The 17,828-nt window shown below is 38.9% G+C and overlaps 1 protein-coding gene across 1 annotated transcript in view; it reads left to right on the top strand.

Annotated features, from left to right (window-relative positions):
* LOC122788702 (myosin-4-like) overlaps positions 1-17,828 on the top strand; it is a 149,402-nt gene that overhangs the window by 107,594 nt on the left and 23,980 nt on the right. Inside the window, exons 19-22 of the mRNA XM_044055596.1 lie at positions 7,580-7,698; positions 10,950-11,146; positions 14,502-14,685; positions 14,764-14,929. Coding sequence (XP_043911531.1) covers positions 7,580-7,698; positions 10,950-11,146; positions 14,502-14,685; positions 14,764-14,929 — 666 coding nt within the window. The remainder of the gene's footprint in view (positions 1-7,579; positions 7,699-10,949; positions 11,147-14,501; positions 14,686-14,763; positions 14,930-17,828) is intronic.

Here is a 17,828-nt window from a genome sequence, read left to right as displayed (position 1 = left end):
AGTAAAGAGGAAGGAAATATACAGACACTGCATCCAATGCAGTTTGGCTTTCCTAATGCATATCATGCCCGATCAACCTGGTGACTTCTTCGAGGAAGTCATTGAAGCTACAGAGGAGGGCAGAAAGGTATACACTGCCTATTTTGACCTGTCCAAGGCATTCAACACTGTTGCTAATTTTGGTATTGTTGACAAACTCATGAAACTAGGAATAACTCAGCTATGTTACCTGTTGGATAGCCAGCCGGCTCACAGATAGGATACAGGAAGTCAGGATAGAGGACTCAAACTCCACAAAAAGGCCTGTCACCAGAAGTGTCCTCTGGGTTCAGTGCTGGGGCTGCTGCTTTATGGCATCTATTTTTTGGAAGTCAAACATACCTCTCAACCTCTTAAAGCAAGAAATCTAGACAAAAACATAAATAATGGTTGGACAAAGGCACAAAAATAGGGACACGTTTAAAGTATTGCTCTAACAAACTTAGAACATTGATAAAATAACAGATTTTGCATTAGCATGAATTTTCTGAAGGGTATGAAGTCTGAAACTCAAATGTTTGTCATTATTTTCTGACTTCAAATCCCAGTGATTTGCCAGAAAACCACAACCTGGACATTTTGCGAAAATCTGTACAGTTGAGAGGTATGAAGTCAAAGCTAACATTAAAGGCCTCTGGCTTACCAAGTTTGAAGATTGCTGCATGCTCAGTGTGATTTGCGAGTCCACCAAAAAAACGAATATCCTCTAAGAGGATTTGTTTCAAACTAATAATTATTGCCAGAGCCATGGTCTAAAACTGAATGCCTAAAAATGCACAATGGTATCTTTTGAAAAGGCAGTCTCCTGGGAGTTACCTCATACTCAAGACACCCCTTAGAATAGATTTAGTGGTTAGGGACCTGGAACATATATAGACAGTGACTTGGCCTTTGACTACCATGTGTCTGCTGTTGTAAAGAAATCATTCTATATTCTGTAACTCATTAACAAGGGTGTGGCATACAGGCCCAAAGATGCCCTTATCCCACTGTACTCAGCTCTCACTAGACCAGTCAGAGAGTACAATGCCCCCTTTGTTATGTATCTTTTCAGGCATTTGCAACAACTGAAATGTCCACAGAGGTTCCTTACAAAAAGAATACAAGCTGTAGACCTCATGGAATACACAGAGTGCCTCAATCCTTATATTTATGCTCTATTTCCTACAGGCTACTGACAGGTAATGTGTGCTTGGCTTATAAAGCATAATTTCTTCTGGTACTGAGGGACCTGTTGCTCATCAACACATCTAACAACATTAGAAATATCCTACCTAAGGACCTAACCACCATATGTAATATAAGCAGAATATGTTGGAGGGACAGATATGTGTCTCAGAGACTACCCCTGCTTTCAAACAAACTTCCCATTCATGTAACACATAGATATTCCCTCACCCTATTCAAATGTAACCTAGAACAGTGGATGGGAAATCAAAAATTTACCCCTGGACTTGCACCATTCACTCTATTGGACAGAGGCAACTTGTAAATGCTCTGCCACCTAATCACAGCTATATGCCCTTGGGTAATGTATCCTGTCATTTATATATGGGGATTTATAGATAGGCTTAAACAGGCCTACTGTGGCTTTAGCCTAGTGATTACCTATGAACCAACAGTGATTAAATAACTAATATGCTCTTCCCTTTATTCAACAAAATGACTCTGCAGGAGTACCAAGATCATTTCAAGTTATTAAATATTTATTAAGTGAGAAATTACCTCAGTAACATAAAATGCACCCTGTGTGATCACTCTCCTAAAAAAGCTTTAGGTTTCTCCCCACTTCTCAAAGCCTCTACCTATTTTATTGATTCAATTAAAATGGTGTGCTCAAGGATCTATCCTAGAGCCTTTACTTTTTAATATCTCCCTAAGCTCTTCTCAGCTACACACAGACATTTTTAACTTAGTTGAAACATGGCTTTCCAACAACCAGCTCATTCTTAAACCTAGAAAAACAAATGACATTCCCCCCCCTCCTGAAAAATTACTCTCTCTTCTTACCTATCTTCTACCCAGTCTAATGTACAATTTCTCAATTCTCAAAAATCTTAACAGCACTCTCCTGCCCATCTCAATTTCTCACAAATCTAAACTCTCTCTCTGACCAAACTCAAAAAATCTCCTACAACAAGGTGCTAGAGTTGCTGCCCAACAACTGGAAAATTACCCCACCAGCTTCATCTCTCTCAGCTCCCCATCCATCATTTCTATCCTATACCAGCCTTCCTACTGACCAGCACTATCCCTCTCACAGCTACTTTCCCTTAACTAACTCTCTTCTCACTAGCTCTGTCTCTCTAATCTTTCTTAATGATATTTTCTTTTTATACATTTTGAAATAAAATAAAGGCAGAGGATGCTGATTTTATTTTTTTTTATTAATTTAATTTAATTAATTTAAATTACATGCCTACCCTCCCTCTCTTTAGTATAAATGAACAGGATAGCAGCAAGAGTGTTTTGAAAGTGAGAACACCAAAAACAATTTTTAAACTCTTTTTACACATAATTTAACATTATTTTCAAGTTTTATATTCTTGAAGTATGGCTTTAAAATTATTTCTGGATGAATTTATTTATCCTTTTTTGACTGATCTGTATTTCTCTACCATTTTTATTTAATATTTATAATCCCATTTTAATTTAATGGGATGAGAAAGCTAGTTAATTCAGCATTAGATGTCTGTTATTTATACATACACACCCATTACATTTCCTCTCTTCTTTCTTCTCTTCTCAGATTGTCTTCTGCTTTTGTACCCAGACCAGAACTGTACTGTGTACTTTGACCTTCTTTGTAATTGGAACTACTTTGTCTTCTGCTCTGATATGCGTATTTCTCCATCTGTCCCACAGAGTGCAACTTACCATTTATCTCACACACTTCATCTCCATCACCTCTTGCTTCTCCAACTGCATTGCCTTTATTTCCCATGTACCATGCGGTAGTACTGGTCACGCCATTGTTTTGTACACCTCAGCTTTCTACTTCTTTGGCATTCTTCTTTCATAGGTTCATAATGAGTTATATAGGGATTTATAGTTTGCAGAGTTTTTTAACAATGCCTGAGGGTGGTATTGTATTGAATACCTTGGCCAGGACAAGCTATGCAGTATGCATTGTTTTACCCTCATCCATTATCTATGTGACCTTCTCGAAGAAATCAGCTAGGTTAAGTAGGCACAATTCTTTCTTAACAAAGCCAAACTGGGATGGGTCTAGTGTCCCTAGGTTGCCAATGTCCTTGCTGAATATTTCCATGATAATTTGTTCCATGGCTTTGCATATTAGACTTTCTAGACTGATGAGTCTGTAGTTCCCAGGGTCGGTAAATGGTCTGCCCTTATGATGAAGAACAACCATTGCAGACCTCCATTCACTTGGTAGGTTCATAGGTTCAAGGATTAGTACCAGGCTAACTGCTGTTGTGGGTCATTTTAAGCCTAGCCAGTTACCCCATGTGAGAATGAAACCTTGCACCTTGTATCTGTAAGGTAAACACCTTAACCATTATGCCAACCTCTCAGGTACATAACCTGTTTTGAGGTTGAAGGTGAAGAGGGCCTCAAGTGGTCCTGATAGATCTTATTTTAGATTATTCAGGGAACAAATGGGGATATTGTCAGGGGCCATTGAGGCATTGTTTTTGGCCTCAGCTAGTACTGCCATAACCTGATCCTGGCTAATAGATGGGGAAGATATGTTAGTAGAGATTTCATAGGTGTTAGCAGGAGGGAATGGGGGTGAAGCTTGAGTTGGATTTATCAGCCAGTAGATTTGTTATGTCTTCCTGGTCAGTGAAGGTGGTGCTGTTAACCACCAGTTCAGCAAACTGCTGTGTTACCTTTAAGGTTATGTACATAGTTGAAGAAGGCCTTGTGATTGTCCTTAGCCTGAGAAGTTATCCTGACCTCATAGTTGACCTTGTTAGACTTAATTAGTCCTCTTAGTTTCTTGATTAGTTGAATCAGACACTACCCCTGATACTTTGTGCCAGTTGGCTGCAGCCCCTCTGATTCTAACTTTGGTTTTATTATTCAGACTTCTGTTCTCCTCAACCACCTCTCCCAGATACTTGAAGCTATTAACATGTTCTACTATTTTCTCTTCTATTTCAATTCTCAGCTTTTTCTGATTTCCTCCATTTGCTGCCATTACAACTGTCTCATCTTTACTAATGCTCATGCCATGTGCCTTCAGTCTTCCATTCAATTCCCTTATCTTTTGCTGAAGTTCTAGCTCAGACTCTGCCTGTAATGCCACATCACCTGCATACAGCAACTGTGTTGATCTGTCCCCACTGACCTGTTTGCTAATGTAGTCCATCACCAGTATGAACACCAGTGGGCTTAGAGCTAAATCCTGATACACACCCACTCCCACTGGGAAAACCTATATGAGACCGAACACTGTCCGTACTTGAGCCATTGGGTCCATGTACATAGCCTGCACTAATTATACCAATGTTTCTGAGACTTCAAAGCATTACAGGACTGCCCAAATCAGCTTTTTGGGACCTTGTCATATGCTTTATCCAAATCTAGGAATGCTCAGCTGGTCTGCTTCCTCATCTCTAGCTTCTTCTCAGCAATCTGTCTCACTGCAAACATCAGGTTGGTTGTGCTGCATCCTCATCTGAATCCAAAATGTTCATCCCCCATCTTACTTTCTACTACTCTGTGTATTCATTTATTAATGACCCTCTCCAGAACTTTAATGCAATGTGAGAGGAGTCTGATACCTCTATACAGTAGGACTTGTATGCTTGTTCTCCAGTCATCTGAGATGCACCTTTCTCTCTGTGCTACTATGAATACACTCAGGTGACATTTCTCCCCATGTCACCCAACACCATGATCACATCTGCTGTGGCCTCATCTGAGCTTGCTGCTTTCCATGACTTCATTTTCCTTAATTATATTCTTACTTCTTCTAGGGTGGAATCCTCTTCTTTCATCATAGGTTGTGTCTGTGGCTGTATGATGTCTGTGGGGTTTTCTTCATTCAGAAGCTGGTAGAAGTCCTCCTTCCATATGCTTTTTATGTCCTGTGGACTGGTGAGCAGGTTTTTCTTGGCTTGTCTTATGAAGGGAGTCCAGCTATTTTCTTTATCTTTCTGTCTTTGCTTTGCAACCTGATAGAGTTTCTTTGTGCCATCTTCTGAGTCACTGTCCAAAAGTTGATCAAGTGCCTCTGATGCCTTATTTGCTATTGCAACTCTTGTTTTAGCCTGTTTGTTAACCACACAGTATTCCTTCTTAGCCTGCTTCATCTTTTTAATTTTCCTCTTTTTTTCTGCACTGCTTCTTTCTTTTGATGACTTTCTTGACATTTGCATTCTACCACCAGCTTTCTTTCTATACCTTATTTCCATAGCTGGTTCAGCTGAATATCTATTCTATAGTCCTCATACATGCTGTTTTGAGGTGCTGCCATTCATCTTCAAGTCTACCTCTTTCCTTTTCTTCATGAGGTGCTTGAACCCTAAGTATTTCTTTGAATTCTTGTACTTTCCATCACGTTAACATCCAGGTCTTCATACTAGTCTCTGTTGACCTTAGCGCCTTCTGTGACAAATGCTTGCAGCAGATTGTGGCAACCAGTGGTTTATGCTTGGGGCCAACTGTTTCACTGGGGGTAATTTTGCAATTGCTGATTCTACTCCAATACCCCTTTCTTACTAGGAGAAGGTCTATCTGAATTACATGTTGGCCACTCTTATATGTGATCTTGAGACTGTCTGTCTTGCTGAATCATGTGTTGTTGGTCACCGTCAAGCCATTTGCCAGACAGAAGTCTAGAATGGCCTCTCCTTCTGTATTCTTGTTACCCCATCCATGTGGACCTAGGCAGTCCTCATATGCTGCTGTGTCTGTACCAATATATCCATTCAGGTCACCCTTTATCTTAACCATTATGTCAATTGGTTTCTTATATATTATAAATATATATATATATATATATATATATATATATATATATGTGTGTGTGTGTGTGTGTGTGTGTGTGTGTGTGTTTAATTCGAACTTCATATATTCATGACCATAAGATCAAAATTATGAAACTTTGAACAGTTTAAATGGTGATCGGTGTGCAGTGCGGAATGACAAATTTACCATTCTCTGGACTGCAGAGCAATCTCGGAGTTGCTATATTTAATTAGCAGATGGTGTGGGGGGTGCCCCCTTACATAAATGTAAAAAAAAAAATTGTTTTATTTTTTTATTGAAGTTTCGAACTTTCACAACTTCAGTGTTATTGTCTCACTTTATGAAGTTGGAAGTTTTGAAAGTTCAACCTTACAAAGTAGATCTATATGTATATATATATGTAGAGTACCACAACAATTGTCCAGCACTCCCACTTCAAGGCAGTAAATAAACCACTCGAGGCAGGAAAAAAAATGGTTTTACCATATAGGCATCTTCAGTGCAAACATAAACAGGAAATGACACAACCTTCACCCTTAAATAACCATTTAAGTAGACAAACACATATAAATACGTATGTATATATAGATAGAGAGAGAGAGAGAGATTGATGATCCATACATATGGGAAGATCAAAATACCAGCATTACCTTTATAGTTTGATGCACACCACAAATGATGTTATTATATAACAATATACTTTAGCTAGTTAGGTAATGGCACTTATGATGTGAATGAATGCTTAGAAAAAACAACACAAAAGCAAAGTGTAATATATAACACAGTATTTATTTACATACATATATTTATTTGTGCATGCATGCCTTTTTAAATGTGCTTTCTACATTAGTTCTAGCCCACTTCTGGAAGGCCAACAGAGAAAGTTTCCATTGTTATATGTTGGCACAGAAATAACTTAGATCTACTTGTTGTGTCTTTCGGCTTTTCCCGGTTAGGGGTTGCCACAGTGGAACTCCGGTCCGCTAATGATTGGCAGTAAATTTTTACGTGCCAAGTTGCCAGCTCTGATGCACAACCTTCAATGAAGGTACGCCCATTAACGCACATCTCCACACAGAAGATGCTCTAGCTGAGAATCGAACAGGACAACGTCATACTGTGAGGTGACAATGCTACCGCAGCACCATCACCGCAGCTCCCAAAATAACTTGGATCTACTACAGACCTTCATTTACAGTAATATATTTATTGACTGAATTTCAAACATCTAAACTGCATATCATACAGGTCGCATACAGAAAGGTTTAATGAAATTCATGTACAATTAAACAAGGTTTTATTCTTATTGCATGTGTTTACTTTTAAGAGATGAAAGAAAAATTGATTTCATTTTTAAGTCAACTCTGATGATAACAGTTATATTATTGTAAGCTTCTGCAAGAAATATCCAAGCACAAATCAATTAGACATGGACAGAAATATAAATGATGATATACATGATGTATGTATAAACAGTTGCTGAGTTCATAACATAAGTATCTAATATAATAGCAGACATACTGGACTTATGACTATCTTCAAAGATGATGTTGATGATGAAAAACTTTTCTGATATTTTATTATTGTTTTCATTCAAAAGGAGAATATGCTCGTCAAATAGATGAGAAAGATGCTCTGATTTCTCAGCTTTCAAGAGGTAAACAAGCCTTTATGCAGCAAATTGAAGATCTGAAAAGACAACTAGAAGAGGAAACTAAGGTATTTCATTAACTTGAGAGATAGGCATCATGGTTGAGATGTTTACCTTACAAACACAAGGTACAGGGTTTCATTGTCGCATGAGGTAATTTGCAGGCCTAAAATGCCCCACAAGGGCAGTTAGCTTAGTACTACTAATCTATAAACCTATGAACATTTGGAAGCTTATAGCAGCTTTGTGGTGTATGAAGGTTCTATATTTATTAACATTTATAATAAAATGAAAATGTATTTCACGAAACCCTCTGTTTTTGCATAGTATATAACATCACAATCATTCACCTTTTAAGAATACATTTACTTGTGCTTCAATATACTTTGTTAGAAGTAACAGTAATTGCACAAAGTATTACACAATGCAACAAAGGCTAGATATTCCCAAATTATTTATAAGATCAACACCAAGTCCAAGCTTAGAAAAGTCATAAGCTTGTTACATGGGTATTATTTGTTGAGATGAGATAATTATACAAATGTGATATAAAAATATTGACAAACTTAATATGACAACAAACAACATGTAATTTATAGGGAGACTACACCAAAGATGGGCAATATATGATATATTTCACACTGAATATAAAAATGTGGTACAAGACTAATGTAAAAGTAGAAAAGTGAATTTCCTAAACGTTATTATTACAAGAGTTATAAACATATAATGTTATTTACTTTTGCCAAGTTCTGACTTAAGGATACTTAAGGGCTGAATTCATAAAGGTGATTGTGAGGTGTACACTGTGTGTACTCATCACACTAACATTTAGGAGCTCAGACAGCCCTACGATGGGACTTTTGCATGAAGATGTGCAGCACCATGGTGGACTGTCTCTCCAGCTGTGTTGCAAGCTAATGAGGCATTCTGGGCAAGAGGGATATGCTAATTAGCCATGTGCTCTCCCTAGGAACTGCTTACAGTAAGGCATTAAATAGCAGAGCAATTCAGATAATTGTTGGGCTGTGCAGATTAGCATGGCTACACCTGGCACCTCATGGTAGGGAACGTCACTAATATGCCATGTGTATTCATTGCAGTGGAGGTAAGTGAAGTGGAGTTAAGTGATAAGATGGTGATAAAGTGTGTGTGGATGTGTGTATATGAGGGGTTGCATGTGTGTGTGTGTGTGTGTGTGTGTGTGTGTGTGTGTGTGTGTGTGTGTGTGTGTGTGTTGGGGTTGACTATCATGCTTCTACACTTGCAATTGACTAATAAGCAGAGCCTGCAGGGGCAAACCATGGATACCTATCAAAACTTGTGCCTGAGTGGCACTTAATCAGAGCAGGAATCGGGGTGGGAGGTACAACTAACTACTACAGTAAGTCTTTGCTATGTGCCCTAATGGCATACAGAGTGGGAAAATACTAGTCAGCAGTGATTACTCTGCATAATGTGCATCAATGGCACACAGAGTGAGAGAATACTAGTCACCAGAGCTTAATCTGCATAACGTGCTGAGAGGCACACAGAGTTAGCAGAACACTAGTCACCAGGGATTAGTCTGTATAAAGTGCCTTAATGGCACACAGACTGGGAGAACACTAGTCCCCAGGGATTACTCTGCATAATGTGCCTGAGAGACACACAGAGTGGGAGAACACTAGTCACCAGGGATTACTCTGCATAATTTGCCTTAATGTCACACAGAGTGGGAGAACACTAGTCACCAAGGATTACTCTGCATAATGTGCCTGAGAGATACACAGAGTGGGACAACACTACTCATCTGGGATTACTCTGCATAATGTGTCTTGGTAGCACACAGAGTGGGAGAACACTCGTCACCAGGGATTATTCTGCATAATGTGCCTGAGAGGTGCACCGAGTTAGCAGAACACTAGTTACCAGGGACTAAACTGCATAATATGCCTTAATGGCACACAATGTTGGAGAATACTAGTCACCAGGGATTACTCTGCATAATGTGGCTTAATGGCACACAGAGTGGGAGAACAGTAGTCACCAAGGATTACTGTGGAGTGGGAGAACACTAGTCACCAGGGATTACTCTGCATAATGAGCCTGAGATGCACACAGAGTGAGAGAACACCAGTCATGAGGGATTTCTCTGCATAATGTGCCTGAAAGGCACTTAAACACAGCATGCATCACAGGGAGCACTAGATATGAGGGGTGCTGAATATGGTATGCCTAAATGGCTCTTATATAAAAAATAAAATAACGTGGTGCAGGGAACCACTGGTTGCTAGGGATAAATAGCATGTCTTAAAAGGCACTAAAAGTGATTTCTGCCCAGTAATGTCCCAGCACCTCCATTGGAGATTAGTCCTTTACACCACCAGTAGACACCAGAGATCTTTGGTTATAATGACATAACTGAAAAATAAAAACAAATCAAAAATCAAGAACAAAGCTAATCCACAGCACTAACTGGTAAGTTATTGCAGCGGTCTTGTTTAAACATTATCGAGCATCTCGATCATATAATGCCTGCAACAGTTCAGGACTTATGAAAGAGAGGGACAGAGACTGGTAAGTATACCTGTCTACCTCATAGCATAGGACATCAGGAGAAATGCCTAGCATAATGATGGGACAGAATCACAGAAAATGTTTAATTATTCCTCCCACAAACATAGAAAGCCCCTGGATAACAGCTTTTGTACTAGCCTGCACTTAGAAGGATATGAAGTGTGAAACTCAAATGTCTGTCAGTAATGACTGAGTGTAATCATGCACGAATTACCAGGACAGGGAAAAAGGAGACATTGTGGATGTTCTGACTGCAGGGACTAGTATGGAGCATGTCGTGGTTGTGCATGTATGTATGCTTTATTTTGTAGTTGTGTGTAACTGAGTGAGGTGCATGTGCCTACACAATATGGCTGCCACTATTCTCCTTGGGAAAGTGCTGAGCTGCACTTGTGGTAGTTAACGGTGATATGGAGACATACAAACTAGTTGATAACGAGGTATTTCCTCATTGTGGCTAATGTACCTTTGAATCTGAAATCCCTGCATTGTGTAAATACAGCCTTTTTACTGCAGCCCTGAATGTGAGTGGTGGGTTTCTTTTATGAATCCCCAGGTATATTCTGGATATATCTACATGAGTATCTGTCACTCTGTCTGAGGAAACAATCTCATGTACATAGATGCTAACATACACATGCGCATGCCTGCACACACACACGTACACACATACTGTATATAGAATATAATGCAAACTACTGTAGAAGTGTTCAAACAGAAGCATAACCATTTATTTATATTCTGTTTGAAACTTTCAAAGGCAAAGAATGCATTAGCCCATGGCTTGCAGTCTTCCCGCCATGACTGCGACTTACTCCGAGAACAGTATGAAGAAGAACAGGAAGCCAAGGCTGAATTTCAGCGGTCACTCTCTAAGGCCAACAGTGATGTTGCTCAGTGGAGAACAAAGTATGAAACAGATGCCATTCAGAGGACAGAGGAACTTGAAGAAGCCAAGTATGTAATGTATCACTTTTTTCCTTTGATTAAATAAGTATGTTTAATCATGATGTCATGTTTACATGAATGATCCAAAAGAATCAATAATGCATCAGAGTTATTTGGTGATTCAGTACAGATAAGAAAAAAATTCATGCAGTTATGACGTGCATGATATATATATATATATATATATATATATATATATATATATATATATATATATATATAAATAACCACAAAGTGTGAAATTCAGAGACCTGGCCTACACTGCATAGGACCAGTGCACAGAGAAATGCAGGGGAAAAGGACAATGTCTGATTAGATGTGACTGTATAGCATGGCTACAGAAGCAATCTATCACTTAGCATCAAGCAGGCAGCTGGTGCACAGTACATATGCAAATGAGGTACACAGCATTAATGCAAGGGCTAACTCTCAATTCAGAAACAGCTGTGCTAAGTACCAAAGGGCTGTGTAAGAAAATCGTGTTACATCACAATCACAGAAGTGCATTAGCAGCAAGGCATTCATGACAAAACATTAGTGCTATGGCAACAATGCATGTGATCCTCCAGCTATGATACATACAAATATGGAGCACAAAATACGTATGTCAATGTGTTTCTGTCACATAGTCTGTTAAAAGCTGTCACCACTGTGGTCTGTATTTCTCTACACACACACACACACACACACACACACACACACACACACACACACACACACACACACACACACACACACACACACACACACACACACACACACACACACAAATCTATCGACATGTATATATGTATACAGGTGATAGAATGTTTTTTGGGGGTTTAAAAAAACAGAGAATGCACAAATGAGTGAATGAATCACACATGGTTAAATTTAGTTTTATGTAGTGTAGGTAAGCAGGAATGTGCAGAAAAATTAATATTTGTATGAAAAAGTTGTGAAGATGTACAAGACTGTGTTATAGCAGACGGTGTGAATATGCAACTGTTCACTGGTTAGGGTTACAGTAAGGGTTAGATAAGGGGAAAGAGTCAGTGTTGTGTACATTTTGTGTTGTCTGTTTTCTCTGTCCTTTTTCTTGTGCAGTAATACTATTAGGGAAAGGGTTTTTAATGATGGAATATGTAGGGTTAGGATTAGGATTATGGTTAGGATTAGAGCGATGCCCTGCACACCTTATTCGTTTGTGCTAACCCTACTGTAACTCTAAACCGACACATTATGCTACTAAAAACTCTTTGCTTAACACTATCACTACGAAGATGACACTTCATCTTTGGATTGTAACTGGTTTACTGATATAGGGCTTTTTTAGTGGGGGAGAAGTATTCAATGTTTTGTGATTCATCCATATGAGTCATTCAGTATTTTGTGACTCTGTCTTTTTTCTGCCATTTGTGATTCTCTCTGAGATTTTACCTTACATGATGGACTCATATATATAAAATTCTCTATATGCATGTATCTAATCATATATACATATAAAATTACATTTTCTTTAATAGACAACATAATTAATTTGTTCTAGAGATCAAGCATCCTCATTCTTAAAAAAACATGAAAAGCAGTAAAACAAAAGTTTTTGCTGGAGGTAAGGTCCCTGCACACCCACAACCCTGCTACTTTAAATATACCAAGTCTGAAATTGCACAACAGTTTTTAAAAGGAAAAATGCATTTCTCCCATTTTCACTGATCCTGGGCATATGTACACCTGCATTCACTCAGTAATTGATGAAATGGGAATTGATCAGAACAGCCACAAATTCACATTTCGTTAATTCAACGATGTGATGAATAAAACTGCATATATATATATGTGTGTGTGTGTGTGTGTGTGTGTGTGTGTGTGTGTGTGTGTGTGTGTGTGTGTGTGTGTGTGTATTTTACACACACACACATATATATATATATATATATATATATATATATATATATATATGTGTGTATATATAAAACACACACACCTTGAAAAGGCCTCCAGGAAGTGCATCCCACATGTAATAAGTAAATATAAATGCAGTATACTAAGGAAATCCAGCAAAATAAGAGTAGAAACCCAGCTATTTATTTACTGCAGACTGTTAAGTAACACAGACCAGTTTTGCTGCTGTTTCATCAGATGCCATATATAGAATGAGCACACACACACACACACACACACACACACACACACACACACACACACACACACACACACACACACACACACACACACACACACCTAAAGTTAATCAGCTTCCTATATTGTCACCTATTTAACACTACAAGTGCTGTTTTAGCATGACAGCACCATAACTGCTGCGATGTGCAGGCTGTTATGATAGCAGCCATGCCCAATAAAGGCCTGTTATATGACAGGAACCTACGGAGATGTAAATGAGCACTAGTACACTTGAAAGGGTGATGACCGCACACCATGTGGTAGGTTTCTGAGCTGCATTTCTGCTTTCTGTGTGCTAGACCTAACTGCATTGGTTTAGGCTGCATTCATTTGTCTATACTTGGAACATCATGCAGCTTTGTCCTAACCTGTATACAGACAGAAGTAGGTGGGTACCTATTGTGCTCCCTTAGCATTATGCCAAGGATGCCTTTTATGCTGTTCCTCGAAGGGGTTCCACAGTGCTGTCCTGCTGTGCACTATAAGTATAATCCCCAGGGTATACTGTGTTCTATTCCTGTTGGGGGTACACAATGCTGTCCTGTTGTACAACTTCAACATAACCCCCATTTTTGTGTGTGCCAGATGCACAGTGTTGCCCAGCTCTGTACCCTCAGAAAAATCCCCAAGTTACATTGTGTGTTGCTCCTACAGAGGCAGAACAGTGCTTCCTTGGTGTGTACCCTTATCCTACATGTGACACCCCCCTGCTTGCATGTGCCCTTGCACAGAAGACCTATCTCATGTTAGTGGAACAGCTGGATACATGAGAATTGTATATGTTAAGAAGTGTCATGCTGTAGTTCCCCTACAGCCCATCCTTACTTGTGTGCTAACCTGCCCCTTGTCCCAGCCCTGTCCCTTTGAGTATGAAGCTCACTCAAAAGACAAGTTTTCTCTATAATGCAGACTCAGTTTTAACAAGTTCTTTCTCAACAAGCTGAGCTTGTAACTTGTAAAAATGTATTCATTATTACATAACATGAGAAAGCAAGTAGCTTTGTGTTTACTTTACCTGATTGCTCGTCTGTTTCTTTTTTTTTCTTTCTTTGACCTTTATTGCTCTTTCTTTTTTTCCTTTTATTCCTTTATACTTTTTATCTATGTTTGTCTCTTGCTTTATCACTCTGTAATTGCATGTATTCATTCTCTCATTTATTGCTATCAGTTTATCATTTTATGACATCATGCAATTTTGTAGGAAAAAGCTAGCACAGCGTCTACAGGAAGCAGAAGAACAGATTGAGGCTGTAAATTCCAAGTGTGCCTCACTGGAGAAGACAAAAGTGAGGCTGCAGAATGAAGTAGAAGATCTCATGCTGGATGTAGAAAGATCAAACGCAGCAGCCGCAGCTCTGGACAAGAAGCAGAGGAACTTTGATAAGGTAAAATTGAATTTAACTGAAGGGAACACTGCAGTTTTTTATTTCAATTACTCAAAACTGCAAACTCTCTGTTTATAGATTCTTGCAGAATGGAAACAGAAGTATGAAGAGGGTCAGGCAGAGCTGGAGGCAGCTTTGAAGGAGTCGCGTTCTATTAGCACAGAACTCTTTAAAGTTAAGAATGCTTATGAAGAATCTCTGGACCAGCTTGAAACTCTGAAAAGGGAGAACAAAAATTTACAGCGTAAGTTACAATCTGATGAAATTTTTGAGGAATAAGTTACTATCTGATGCATTGTAAAATTTTGTCTTAAGTTGTTACCTAAGTATTTTTGTGGTTTTGACTTAAAAAATATCTGAATGTTCTATGTCTACAGATATGGAGATGGTTATGTTATTATCCATAAAGGTGGAAATGTCATTTGGGAGAAGCTAGGTACAGTATTTTTGAAACAGCTTTCCTGGTGGTTATAAACTCATATGTTAATAGGTAGGTTCTAGGCAAGCAGTCTGCAGACCAAGTCTGGACAAAAAACATTCAAAAGTTCCCTCTAGCCTCAAAGAGGGCAGATAGACCAGGGAGAAATTAAAGGCTGTCCATCCATCTATCTGTGTTTGCCTCAAATGTGACATGGGTGCTACTCTGACATCTACTAGAAGTTTGCTCCAGAGGTGATGGATATGTTGGAATATGAATCTGTCACACTGCTGTGTCTCATGATCAGTTGATGAAGGTTCCTTTAACTGGGTATTTGAGGTACTATTTGTTCTTTGAAGCAATAGAGGGTCAGTGAGGATTTGATCCATCATGGCTTGAAAGGGTAGACACAGATCTCCGCAGAAGAGTCTATAATCAACTAAGTGAAAGAGAGCTGCTAATCTATCCTGATAATTATGACTTTTGAGGCCTCTGATCTTTATAGTTATGTCCAGGGATTCAGTAATCCCTACAATAAGTGTACACTGTTCTTACTGAACAGACAACACAGGCATAACTCACACCTTCTTCCACCTAATTTTAGTTTTCCTACTGATTTTCTTGCAACCTTAAATACTGACAGGGATTCATAAAGGTTACCCCAAAGTGTAGGACTATATGTACAGCTAGTGTAATCTTCCTGAGTGATTAGAAAACACAACAATTGTGGTAGGCATGCTCTAGAGTGCATATTGTGCACACTTAGTGTAAGCATTAATGAATCTGGGCCCAGGTCTTTCAAACTGAGTGATATGCTAAGACAAATACATACCAAAAGGTAAATTATATTCAGTAATGAATCTGGTGAGATACAGGTATAGCAGGAATTGAGACGTCTTTGGATATTGGGGAGATGTTTTGGATGAGCTAGTAAGATGGCTTTCTGAACTACTGTGCAAACATGATGGTCAAATGATAAGGAATTACCAACAAGAGTGTTTAGAATCCTTATGACAGTGTGTGATTGGCGGGGTATGTCACTTATATGGTATGTGAAAATGTTTACCTAAATAAACAATAATATACTTTTCACATTTAATTTGAGACCATTGTCCTTGCACCAGTTATTAACATGGTCTAATCATCGTTTAAACAATTGTGAGTCAGTGGAAGATCAGGTAACACTCAGTTTAGCCCTATTCCTTTTCCATTGCCAATCGAAGCAGTCCTACTACCATGTCCATTACAGAACTACAATCAGCAATATCCTTACCCTCTTTCAATTAGTCACTTGTCTAAAATCCAAAAAAGAAAAAGTACTGATCAGTTGACCTGGGTTTTCTATAGCTTATATTTCAGTCCATTCTTTCCCTTGCTAATTTGATATTTCATTGTCTCAGTTTACGTAATCTCTCTAGCTCTTTCCATTGTATGAACTGACTATCATTTCTCCTGCTTTTATAGCCAGCAGTTTCCTTATATCTTGGCAAATGTCTCCCAATTTCCCTAACCTAAAGTTAATACTTGCCTCATGCCATATGGCTTTCACATCCTCCTAAACACTGTTTCTGTAAACAACCCACCTTGCCAGTTCTTGGATGGGTGATGTACATAGTTTGAAAGCATTTTTTAACTCTATTACTAACAGAACTTATTGTGTAAAGTTCACATGTTATAGGAGTGTTGATAGAGTTTGTTTTTTAGATGTTGAATTTTTTAAGAAAGAAGATAGTGAGGAACTTTTTTCTGTTATATCATATAAGAATACAGCTAGTAATGCTAAATCACATTATAATAGCATACTTCCTAAATATTTAAAAATAATATAGTTAAAGGGAAATTATAAGAATTAAGAGACTTGCTTCAGATTTAGGCATGATTGGTAGCCTGATTGATGACATTGTGATCTGTAGTGAGAGGAGGGACCAGGTTGAGGAGACCCTGGAGAGATGCTTTAGAGAGGAGAAGAATGAAGGTCAGCAGGACTAAGACAGAATCCATGTGTGTGTGAATGAGAGGGAGGATAGAGGAATGGTGAGGATGCAGGGAGTAGAGTTGGTGAAGGTGGATGAGTTTAAGTACTTGGGATCAACAGTTCAGAGTAATGGTGACTGTAGAAGAGAGGTGAAGAAGAGAATACAGGAAGGGTGGAGTGGGTGGAGAAGAGTGTCAGGAGTGATTTGTGACAGACGGGTACCAGTAAGAGTGAAAGGGAAGGTCTACAAGAGGGTAATGAGACCAGCTATGTTATATGGGTTGGAGATATTGGCATTGACAAAAAGGCAGGAGTCAGAGCTGGAAGTGGCAGAGTTAAAGAGGTTACGATTTGCACTGGGTGTGACGAGGGTGGACAGGATTAGGAATCAGTATATTAGAGGATCAGCTCAGGTTGGATGGTTTGGAGATGCTGGGTATATTGGAAAAAGGATGCTAAGGATGGAGCTGCCAGGTAAGAGGAAAAGAGGAAGGCCTAAGATAAGGTTTATGTATGTGGTGAGAGAGGACATGCAGGTGGTTGGTGTGACACAGCAAGATGCAGAGGACAGGAAAAAATGGAAACAGATGATCTGCTGTGGTGACCCCTAACAGGAACAGGCAAAAGAGAAGAGAGATAGCTTGATTGAGAATATGCAGAAGCATTTTTTGTATCGAGGGTATCTCCAAAAATGTTTATGCCATGCAGCAGGAGAATCAAATATTGTTATGGGTAATCAGGATGCAGGTG

This window comes from Protopterus annectens, chromosome 14.part0 (assembly GCF_019279795.1).
Source record: "Protopterus annectens isolate FY-2018-M chromosome 14.part0, PAN1.0, whole genome shotgun sequence".
In the NCBI taxonomy this organism is placed as follows: Eukaryota; Metazoa; Chordata; order Ceratodontiformes; family Protopteridae; genus Protopterus; species Protopterus annectens.
The sequence above is the reverse complement of the archived record's forward strand: the minus strand, read 5'-3'. Positions and strand labels throughout refer to the sequence as shown.